This window comes from Orbicella faveolata, unplaced genomic scaffold (genome assembly GCF_042242905.1).
Source record: "Orbicella faveolata isolate gen_17 unplaced genomic scaffold, um_ofav_v1 contig_24, whole genome shotgun sequence".
NCBI classification, from domain to species: Eukaryota; Metazoa; Cnidaria; class Anthozoa; order Scleractinia; family Merulinidae; genus Orbicella; species Orbicella faveolata.
Genome location: NW_028301552.1, coordinates 21,022,162 through 21,034,168, shown reverse-complemented (window position 1 = coordinate 21,034,168; position 12,007 = coordinate 21,022,162). Strand labels below are relative to the sequence as shown.

Here is a 12,007-nt window from a genome sequence, read left to right as displayed (position 1 = left end):
CAATAAACAGTTTCTGTGTTTTCGTCGTGGTTTTTTCGTATGCTTATTTGCGCTGTTGCGCGTTTTTTTTTTTTTTTTTTTTTTTTTGTTTCTCTATTTTTTTCCTCTTAATAGTTCTGGAGGCAGTTCTCCAAGAAAAAGTATCAAGAGTTATCATTGTACCTTTAAAGGGTTAAAATGCACGAGCAACATGGCTTTCCTTACTTTGCTCTGTACGATTGCTGTTTTTGTTTCTGTTGTTGTTTTATGTGTTGGTTTGTTTCTGGAACTGAGTGGGGGTTAATTTCGCCTCTCACGTCTTTTACTCTAAGAACATCATTATTGGACGCATTTTTTGGCGTTTGGTGTTGTGTAAATATCAAATATCTGTTCACATTGATAAAGAGATACAGGCATGAAATAAAACGTCGTGTGTAATAACTCAATGGTAAACAATGTTGTATTAAATCACGTGATACATCAATTGACCTTAAATGAAATAACTACTATAAAACGTTTCACATCACAGAAACAAAAGGTACACACCGTGTACACCGGCTTCCAGACCATAATAAGATGCGACAAAGGCGTCTCCTTCTCTATGCTCCCTTGCGAAAAACGCTAGCTCAACATGGCTACCTGATATAAGTAGTGTGAATCGGTCCATGTCGTGGCCGCAAAGAAGAGTGTCATTATTGTACTTCCCTGTTGCAATGCCAAGCCAGTCGTTCGTGCTGGAAAAGAATGAAAATTATGATCAAATTAGTAGGCGCTACAAAGACACATGAAAAGGGAAACATATACACAACAGTCCCCATTTGACGAGAAAATGTGCTTGGATATTTGTCCCCAGACATTATCTATGTCGAGAATTTTTTTTTTTCTCGATATAGTTACAGAGATATGCTTTTGTTTCCCTGTGAACGCTGGAGATCAGTCAACGCCAAAGAGAGTTAATCATACATCCGACTTGATAAAGATGCTGTTAGCTAAAATACTGGCGAGATGGTTTTCCTACTGTATCCATATGGTAGTCTAAGCTGCGCGCGCGCCTGGCAAATTCTCAGCTCTTTCTATGGGAGGATGACTGTTTTGACTTTGATCGCTCCTTCTGAGTCACTGTATTGAGAAGTCAGCGAGCTTTGATAATGACTTGATACACTACTTCTCTGAGAAACTCGTGTACCTAACACGTTAGCGAAAATGCGCAGGCCATTTTCTTCGCGTTATGGGTGCATTAAAAACGCGCGTGCAATGTTCGCTTACATGTATCTCTGAGCCCCGGTACTGTATATTACCAGCACTGAAATCATAATTCCCTTCCTGCCAAACCCACTTTTATAGTTCAGTAATCAGCTTATTACATTGTTTCCCAAGACAAGCATTCACCTGCAATAACTATCATGATCACGATCCAAACGAAAATTTTCAAATGACATCATTATTGCTGTGGTGGGGCCACTCGGCTCAACAGACCAGCGACAGTATTGAGGTCCTCTGTAACGGCAAGGGTAATTAGGCGCGTATATTGTTCCGTTTACTTCCGTCAACGTGCGAGGTCCTCCACAAGCTTGTAAAAAGGAACAGAAAAAAGTTAAGTACAACGTCAAGTTTCTGCTCAGTGTTTTGGCCTTAGGTTTCTTCTAATACATGTAACATCTCTTCACCTGGATCGCCCAGGAACTTTAATCGCGCACGTATATTGTTGCACACGAAACGACGAAACAAGGAAAGTTCGTTCCAATTCTAGGAATCGGAAACCAGATTACTAAACGGCCGGTGCTGCTTCGTCGCTTAGAGCAAGAAGCTACCTGGAGCCAAATTTTGTTGGCTTTCCCTAATAATATCACGGGTGACAAATTACCCCTTAATTTTGACGCGAAATTTTATCGTTAATTTTCACATGTCAAATTACAAAATCACTATTTCTAGATGCAATAGACCTGTCAAAACCTTACGATTTTGAGTGTAATTTGATTCCCATGATATTACAAGACTACCAAGTGGTATACTTGTGAAAGTACGGAATAATTTCACATGCGTTTTGTTCAAATTCTAGTAAATTAGAATTTGGACAAAGCGCGCGTGAAATTATTCCCTAATTTCGCTCGTCGCCATTTGATTACACCATGGATAGTAGAAGACAGTCTCTTTACTATCCATGATTACACATACTAATTGTGCGATGGCCATTCTGTAACGTAAACCATGAAGCTACATGTTATGCATCAACTACTGAATTACCACACCTCCTTATATAAAACTAAACCGATATAGATACAGTCATGTAATTCATTCAACACTTACGCATGGCAACGTCCATGTGCCTATCTTCTCCAACTCCTCTTGATGTAAATCCGGCAATCCAAATGTCATACCTGGTTCCGGGCTGAAGGTCGGTGATGGTGTAACTCCTATCGAATAAACCAGCATGTGTGGACGATCCTTCACCGTCAGAGCACTGGGCACGGTAGGTAATATAAAAGCCGAGAAGTATACCATTGTGATGTTCCTGGGATATTTCCGACCACTCAATATACACACTGTCTGGTGAAACGATCTTGTATTCAACATGTCCGGGGCCTTCACTGGGAACTGAAAAATATAATGTTTGATGTTTGGTTCCGTGATTCTAAGAAAACAATTTCTCATATGGGTGAATTCTTTAATAACAACGTGAAATATGTTCAATATGTGCAGCATCCACTTGACACAGAATTGACTAAATAAGGCTAGTCCTAAGACCGAAATGGGAAAGGGTTACATGTATAAAACTTCAGTAAAAAATTTTGTGTGGAATAATCCTACATTTTACATTAATGTTACATAGATATTAGAAAGATCTTCACTATATCTAAATTTCATATTTTAAAGTCACGTGAACTAGGCCACTTGTCACACTTATAGTAAGTACAAGTTATGGTGGCCACTGTTTTGTACCGGACATTTGATTGGCTGGATTTGAAAATGTTGTAATCTTCAGTTCTGCCATCTAATTGGTTTTCATTGTCTGGGTTACTTCGGTTTCAGTAAATGCACTGTAACTAATTAAAACCATTAAAAAGGTCTTTTGAAGCCTTAAAAATCCAGGCCTTATTCAGTAAATTATCGGGAAAAAAATCAAGATGCAACTTATTACGAGAAAACATACTCACCGCCCTCGGCGGTCTGAACAGAGAATAGTTCACTGCTGTAAATATCATGATTATTGTCTACGCGGTATACAACAGCATCGAACTCGCTATAAACAGGGAGGCCTGGCACCTCAGCCACACCCTCGGACGAATTAGCCATGTGTAGATATCTTGGTGGCTTGTCGTCGTCATCTCCATACTCATATTGGCTTCCTCCCGTTTTATTCAGAGCTATCATATAGAAAGAGGCATCTTGACCATCGGGATCACTCGTCAAGTCTACAAGAATGTCACCATCGTCTGTGCTGTTCGCCATCACATTCCAAAGAGTAGCAGAAGGTTGAGCTAAAGAAAATAACATCGGACCTGACATCAGCACACTTCCACTTACTTTACAGTTCAATTTGTAACAACGTACGAATTGCAGATCTGCGAGCAAGTAAAATGTATTACTTTTTCTTACTTAAAATTCCATCATGGGTTGTTGGCCATTATATTCCTAAGAGTAAGAGAAGCTAAGACAGAGTGCCATGATCTGACATAAGAAGACCTCTTCTTACCTTAACAAAATACGATTTGTAAATCTTCATGTACATAATGTGTCTTATTGATTCAAACTGTTGCATTTAAGATCAATAATTCTACAAAAATCGCGTTTTTTCTTTAACCGATTATCAACTAGGAGGTTGTAGAACGGAAGGTTTTGGTGGGAAGGGTTTTGGCAGAATTGGTATTCACAAGTCGACAGGATGGGTGTTTAGTAAAGACTCTGTAGCAATCACACAAACCTGAACTAAGACTTTTCCCTTCTTCCAAGACACAAAATTCTGATCTCACATGGCTCCCTTCATGTTCCGTATGAAGTACAATGGTCAAATGGCTTGATCCTTCAAAAGACACCTCTACCACCTCACCGTACACGTACTCATGAGGATCACAGCCTCCATAATGTAAGACCTCTTTGCCTTCACTGGTAAAAACTCTCACCCAGCCCCTGTACAAATAGATGTACGTTAACAACAACGACAAGGACAGAAAGCAAATTATCATTTTTTATGCTGGACGTAGGTTATCCCGCAAACTGGAGCTGCAATAGTGAATCATTATTTGTATGTTTTTTGTTTGGTTTTCACATTTAAACACTATTGAATTGTGAAACCAATTTTCTTTTCAATGGGTATTTTTTATCCAATTCCCAGTTACTGAAGGCTCCCAGTTGGGGTTCAGAGGCACTGACGTTTTCATGGAGGTCTGATTTTGATTCAAATAATAAGCCATTTCCGGGTTTTTTTTGTACCTATGTTACAAAACGAGTCTCCATGCAAAGCCTTTCTTATGAAAATGAACCTATAGACGGAACTCATTTTCACATGAATGGTTTCATAGACTCGTTTTGACACAGAGGCAAAAGGCAACTCGGAAATGCTTTATTCTCCTCACTTCACAGATTAACAATTAACGGCCATTCTCCAAATCTTATGGCGGTGAGATGTAATGCCAAAGGCAGGAAGTTCTTAACTCTCATACATTTGCTGTACTTAAAGGGTTCAGGTGAGAGCTCCCACCCCAGTCATGAAGTCTTTCATACCACAACTGATCATGGCTCTTGATTTTGCAATAGGACCTGTATTTTAAGGGATTTTTATCAGTTCCACATGAAATAATATTCTGTTGTATCATCCCAATTATTGTTTGTGAATATAAATTTTTGGAATTGATTAATGCCATTTTTGGAATTTGAGAGGAGCACTTGTGAATTCAAGAAGGCAGATACGAAGTGGCTAGGGGTTCAGTGTTGCATCTCGCCGTAAAACAACGTACATGGTGCACCATCGTAATGACAATAAGAAAACACTCCTAAGAAAATACATGCACTGATTGGTTGAAAATCGTGTTTCTAAAACTCGATGGAAACACAGAACTAGCACGAGCTGTTGACGTAATGATGGCACAAGCAAAGAGAATTTACACTTTGAAAATCAAAGTCAACAAGCTGTTTTCCTTTTTTTTCGTCGCGGTGTTTTCTAAAAAGAAATAGAAAACATGTTCTCCGTGTTTCTGTTGAGTTATAGAAACACTCATGAAAGTTTGGGAGAACTCGAAAAAGCTGTGGAAACACTCGCCTGCGGTTCATGTTCCCACAGTATTTCTTGTTCTCTGAAACTTCCACTCGTGTTTCTATAACTCGATAGAAACACAGTACATGTTTTCTATTTCTTAAATACATTATAGATATTTGCCACAGCTAACAAATACAAAGACAAAAATTAATAATAAATTACTCGCAAGATCGTAGTTCCACTTCGTGTGCGGAGATAAGAAGAACTGCATTGCTAAGGCCAGCATTGCTTATTGTCCAGGAGCAGTCTAGCCGGGCTTCCCAGTCCCACTGAGTAAGGTTGAATGCTCCGAAAAATCCATAAAAACTGCCACCACAACCTGGCAAAATGAAGTGGGTTGAAATTATTTGACGCTCTTGTTAGTTTCCTTAGGATAGAGAGAAGGGGTTTGACTAAGAAAAAAGGAACAGCATGAACAATGTAGAGGGACTGAAGCAGTTTAAGGCCTGGGTCAGGAATCTACATGTGTAGTATAATTATGGTTGGGCAGCTAGATCTTGTTATATTTGTTTCACCAAGCTGAAATTTTCCCTGATTATAAAACTCAGTGACCTGCCTTGCCTTAACGTATTATTTTAATCATGTGACATGTCACATGATTATTTTGTTAAAATTACCACTTGAGAGGAGGAGGAGAAGGAAGAAGAGGAGGAAAAGGAAGGGGAAAAAGACAAGAAGGAGCAGGCAAAGGACGGGCGCGGGAATAAGAACCGGGGCAGGAACAGGAGCTGGAAAAGTAGAATGTGAAAAAGGAGCAGCAGAAGATGCAGGGGCAAGAGTGAGAAGGAGCAGGAATGGCAGCAGGAGTGGGAGTGATAGCAGAAGCAGAAACAGCAGCAGGAACAACGGCAGGAACATGAGCAGGAGCAGGAGCAGGAACAGGAGCAGGAACAGGGGAAGGAGAATGAGAATAAAAAGGCAGAGATGAAGGCGAAGGAAGTCAACAATACAGGGAATATGTTCATCACTGATCTACATGTACGAAGAAAAATATACCAAAAACCAAAAAAAAAGAACACAAATTTAAATGTAAGATGTTTGTCGTACATAATATAACTACCTCTTGAACTTTCCTTGATAGATGTGTTTCTGTGATTAATTGAATAATATTAATGCACACTTACCAACCATGACTGTTCCCCATTCTGACCGAGGCCCAACATCTACAGTGAAAGCTGCAACCGAAATCTGGTACCTCCGACCTCCATCTAAGCCACTAAGGACAACACGGGTCTCTGACAGACTGACGTTAAGGATTTGTCCTAATTCCCCGTCATCATGCCACTCATACTCATGTTTGTACAGTCTCGTGAAGATCAGGTAACCCTGTAGCTTGCCGTTTACATATTTTTCGGGAAGTGGATCCCACATGACCAAGATGCTGTTGTCCTTCAAGCTTTGCATATGTACATTAGGAGGTGCCTTTCCTGGAGCTGGATAAAGTTGCAATTAATTAAAAATTCAGCTGGTTGGTAGCTTTTCTTTGCAGTAAAGAAAAAGAGCTCCAAAATATATTTATACACTTCAAAGTCGTTAGAACACTCAAGAGGGCAAAAGGTATAGAAAAATAGGATTCCATTGTCTAAACCTTAAAATTAGGGAATTGGGAAGTGAAGACAATGATTTACTGATTTGAAAATTTGAGTATCTCAAGATTTTTGACTAGGTTCATGGGTTAGGGTCGAGGAATACTCCTTTAAGCTTACCTCCTTCAGGTGTCTTGACAGAAGTACTTTCACTGGAGTAGATTTTGTCCTCTGTAAATGCAACAACATCCATGACATAATCACGGTATGGCAAGAGCCCCTTGTCAATGTGGTATGATCTGTCGTGCTCTTCTACTGGCAGCATCACAGATACATTGTCTTGCGTGAATCTTACCGCAAAGTGGTTAACTGGCTCACCAAGGGGAAACTCTGACCAATTATAGTCCACTGACAATGAATCCACGGTTACTGAGCAACTCCATTGAGGCAGCTGGGTTACTGGAATAACAAAGTATTAGCCACCTTAAGGAGGCCAAACACAGTTTCTGATATCTGTTTGATTTGCCGTTTTTTGTTTGTTTTTTTTTTGGTTTTTTGTTAACCCTTGATCCTTTGGTCCTCAAAAATGCAATTTAAAAGCTCAGACTTTGCTATTTTGATATTTTTGTAGACGTATATGTCATTGACATGGCAACATAAATGGATAACAGGTCTTCAAAATTGGGTTTTGTTTATTTGCAGAAAATCAATTCATTAGACATTCGATCTTCATCACCTGCATACTAGTGATGAACGCACGTTAACAATAATAGTTTAACAGAGAGATTTTTATCCTTAGTTGAAGAATAACTGGATTATTTACATGTACTAGAATTCCCTGAGTTGAATTATTATTCAATTATTTTCTGAAATATTTTCTTGCCAAATTTCGTGCAATTCTGCAATAGGTGTATTTCCTAGATACCATTACGACATTCTGGCCCATTTTCTTTTTAACTACCTATGCATGTGCTACATTTAAATGGCTAGTTCAGTAACAATGAATAGCCTGAAAATCTGGTGAGTTCTTTGCATCTGCAATTTGTTAACATGCACACTAACTTAAGACTAAAACCTGCCACACACTGTGTCCTATGTGAAGAGAAATAGCAAAGATAACGAGGACATAGAGAAATGGTTACTCTCTGAGCACCATATTTGTTTTTCAATCCTTGTGGGGGTACTGAATAAAATTACAAGGAGCGCCTGCAAACTGTGTTCGGCCGCCTTAATTAAAACTCATTCCTGTCCAGTCACTAAAACAGTCAAAACTGACCACATTTGGTCTATATTAGGTCACAGCTTCCATAGAAGTGTGATTCAATGTAATCACAAGGTGATTCCGGATACTCCTGAATGGAAGTCAGTTTTTGTGTTAGCAGTATTTTGGACACTGATTGATCATCACTTCACAGTGTATGATAATCAAAAAGAAATCGATACTGATAACAATTAGTCTAAATCAGCCAGCAATCGGTGCTTCGGATCGGCCCAGAATTGTCTTTTGAAATTGCCATTACCTTGAAATCTACGAAAATTCTGGGAATGGCAAGATATGAAGTCCATATATTAATAACGATAATGATAACAATTTACTTATCTAATTACAGTATTTATTTCTATTTTGTTATTTTCTATCATTTTGTGAGGCGTATTTGAAAACTTATGTTGAATTTGTGCCAAACAAATCTTTAGTAACACATTTACATGTACTGTTATTAACAATAAAATTTAATAATTATAACATTTATAACAATGAGAGTGACAATGACAGTGTAACAATGACAGTGTAACAGTGACAGTGAAACAGTGACAATGACAATGACAAAGACAATGACAATGACAGTGACAGTGACAATGATAGTGACAGTGACAGTGACAGTGACAATGACAAAGACAATGACAATGACAATGACAATGACAATGACAGTGATAATGATCATAATATATACCAAAGTGGTTTACAGAAGAATTCGCAATTATGATAATAACAAGTTAATTGAAATACAGTGGAACCCTGTTAATCTGGTCATGAACAGGCCACAAAAATCTGGCTGCATTAACAGGGTGGGCGTATTAAAGTGGCTCTTTAAATAAAAAAATAACTTCACTGAGCTTTTGTTTGGGCCAGAATATAGTGGCCGTAATAACGAGATGGCCAACTTATTAACAGGGTGGCTGTAAGGTGAGGTTCCACTGTTAAAATCAAGGAAAATCACTTTGAACTAACATTTTTTGAATCGCCAATCCATCAAACCAGGCCATGAAATCTTGTTAACTGAGGTGCCTAATTTGCACCACCAAGAACTTGATTGGCTCTGACATGCAGTTGTGAGCTCAGAATAAAATCACACACATGCAAACTCAAGGCAAGTGATATGTGTGCAACTGGTTTCCTGGAATGATGTCACAAAATGTGTTAGACCCTTTTGAAACAGTTTTCATGGCATTTTTTTTTTTTCTGACGTTAAAAATTGATATAAAAAATGTGTTTTTAGCTGAAAGCAAACATTTCTCAGTATTTAATGAAACGATAAATGTCAATATCACTCTAATGTAGGGCTGGAAAGAGTCATTCTTGATAAGACATCCAAATTGATTTTTCAATTCTCAGAGTGATAATGGTGTTTTTTTGGTGTTTTTTTTTTTTTTTTTGCCCTTATATTTTTGCTACTATTATTTTTTGTTTGTGTTTTTTTTTTGTAGACAATGAAAAAAAATTGACAACATCAACACTTGTGATACTCCCTGCTGTGGAACACCTGGAAACAGTTCTTCTCCTTGGTGACATGCATGTGCTTCCCCTTACACATGGGTGCACTGCAAGTCGAATACACCTGTCGCTGGATTTTATTCTGCTTGTAACAGACCACACAGTTTTTCTTCCCATCAGTAAAAACTGGCATGTGCACAGATTCAAACTGATTTGGGTCAACTGGCATGGGGGTAGAACGCACAGGGGGCTGGTCAATGTATTCAGGAAAACCACAAATTTGCCTGACAATCTCTTCTCTGAAATGGGCTAGTGAATAATCTGCTGTCCTTTGAAGTTCCTCAACATCTGGAAACTGAGCCTGGTGTTCCCTGAAAAGTATAAAACTATTAACAACGGCAATATCAATAAGGTGGAAAAACAAAGTCTTCCACCATTTGATGCATTTACGTGACACGTTGTTGGTGGCTAAAATTTGATCTGACCTATCCACTCCATTCATATACTTATTATATGAAGCAATGGCTTGGGGTTGCTGCACCACTTTGGTACTCCACACTCCATCTGTCCTAGTTTTACGACTCACCTGAAGGGAGTCATTAGCATTGTCGATAGAAGTTAACACAGAAACTACTTTGTTGTCTAACCACTGTAATGCTAGGATGGGTGGGTCCCTTTCCCAACGCATACTTCCCCTTTTCACATTTGACGCCTTGGACCATTCACTTGCATTCTTCAAATTTGCTGGAAAGCCTCTGCTGTTCTCTCTTATGGTACCTGTTGTAGGGACTCCTTTTTCAAATAAATATTTCACAAGTGTACCTGAAGTATAAAAATTATCAATATACAAGTGATATCCCTGATTGAAAAAAGGTTGCATTAGTCGCACAACAACGTCATAGCCAAGCCCATGTTCACTAACAACTCTCCCCGCAGCTCTCCCTATGTAAATATTGAAGTCGATGGTATAACCATTAGAGCTATCCGCCAACACCCAAAGCTTGATGCCCCATTTGGTGGGCTTATCTTTGATGTATTGACGTATGCCAGACCTATGTCTAGATTTGACCATACGCTCATCAATAGCAAGTTGTTGTCTGGGCTGATACAAATCAAGACATCTAGATTTAAAATAATCAATAAATGACTCAACACTATGCAACTTATCCCCTGGAGTCTCCGTTGCTGGATCTACCACGTGTAGTAAGGCCATGAGAGCTCGAAATCGAATTCTGGGCATTATGGACCGTGCCCAAAGACCATAGTAGAGGCTCTTGGTGCTCCAATACCTGTCAGTGTTAACACCTACCTTGACAAGACCAAAATAAATCAATAATGCAATTAATCTGTTGATCTCATCAGGTGTTGTATCCTTCCAGCTTCCATCTGACTCAGTATAAGACCTATGAGTTCCTGCAATAATGTTTTCATTGGCATAACTGTTTGTGTGGCTACATATATTATTTATCATTTCCACAGTGAAAAAAAGGCGAAAAAAATCAACAGCTCTAGTCATTGTATGCCTGAGGAGTGGATGGCCAAAGTGTATTCCAGGTGAGCGGGTGGGTTTAAATGGAGGGAGGAGATTTCCATTATCTGGGTCTTCATAGCTTTTAAATGCTGCAGGAGCAGCATGGTTACCGCGTCTAGCCAGCCCACGACCACTAGTAGCTGGAGCAGCTGGGCTAGAACATCTTGCAGTTCTACGACCACAGCCACGGCCAGCTGGGCCAACCAGACGTCTACGACGATGTGCACCTGGGGCATGGGGAACAATGGGAACAGCAGGAATAACAGGATCATCATCATCATCATCATCACCAGGGGAGTAAATCTCCACGTCACTATAAGGAAAACATCATTGCACTCTTTAACATTGTTATTACCTACATTCACATCACCGCAAGGCCATGCAAAACATATCAATTTGATACACTGTTGCAGCAAAGAATATGCTATTAACCAGTGGTGAACAAACATGGCTGTAGCCAATGACATACAGTGACTTGACTGAAAATTTATAATTCCAAATACCAAACGTATACAAAAGTCACAAAACACAATGCGTGAAAAAAATGCTAATTTTACAGTTATTCAAAGCGAGTACGTCCTCACAGGGATTCTGTTGTTTCGACTATTGTACATGTTTAGTTCAACAAAGAACTATGCATAAAGTACGGGGTTATAAATGTATGGGGTTATACGGAAATCTTGCCACATATTGATCTCCCTACACTCGAATATAAGTTCATGCCAGAAATTTATTCCAAGCAATAGGCACGATTTCGAACATAAAAAGCAAATATAAATAACATTTCATAGCATTTCAAATCATGGCGCGGTGGTTACGCATCGCGAGATTAGAAAATTAACATAATTATACAAAACAGTTTTCTCAACTCTAGCTTACCTCGACTCGTCGCTTTCATCTTGCAGCTGGCGATCTAGATCACTTTCCTCGCCACTTGACATGCCATCGTTGCTGTCTTCTTCTACTTCCTTCCTATAAATAACATTTCATTGCATTTCAAATCA

At 39.1% G+C, this 12,007-nt stretch overlaps 1 protein-coding gene across 1 annotated transcript in view; it reads right to left on the bottom strand.

Annotated features, from left to right (window-relative positions):
• Positions 1-9,064, bottom strand: part of LOC110044650 (uncharacterized) — a 46,344-nt gene extending 37,280 nt beyond the window's left edge. The window contains exons 1-9 of the mRNA XM_089292917.1: positions 8,990-9,064; positions 6,940-7,218; positions 6,358-6,666; positions 5,396-5,552; positions 3,902-4,107; positions 3,135-3,458; positions 2,287-2,574; positions 1,369-1,549; positions 526-713 (exon numbers count right to left, since the gene is read on the bottom strand). Of these exons, the coding sequence (XP_089149043.1) occupies positions 526-713; positions 1,369-1,549; positions 2,287-2,574; positions 3,135-3,458; positions 3,902-4,107; positions 5,396-5,552; positions 6,358-6,666; positions 6,940-7,218; positions 8,990-9,011 (1,954 nt within the window). The 5' untranslated portion in view covers positions 9,012-9,064. The remainder of the gene's footprint in view (positions 1-525; positions 714-1,368; positions 1,550-2,286; positions 2,575-3,134; positions 3,459-3,901; positions 4,108-5,395; positions 5,553-6,357; positions 6,667-6,939; positions 7,219-8,989) is intronic.
• Between the last annotated feature and the right edge of the window lie 2,943 nt (positions 9,065-12,007).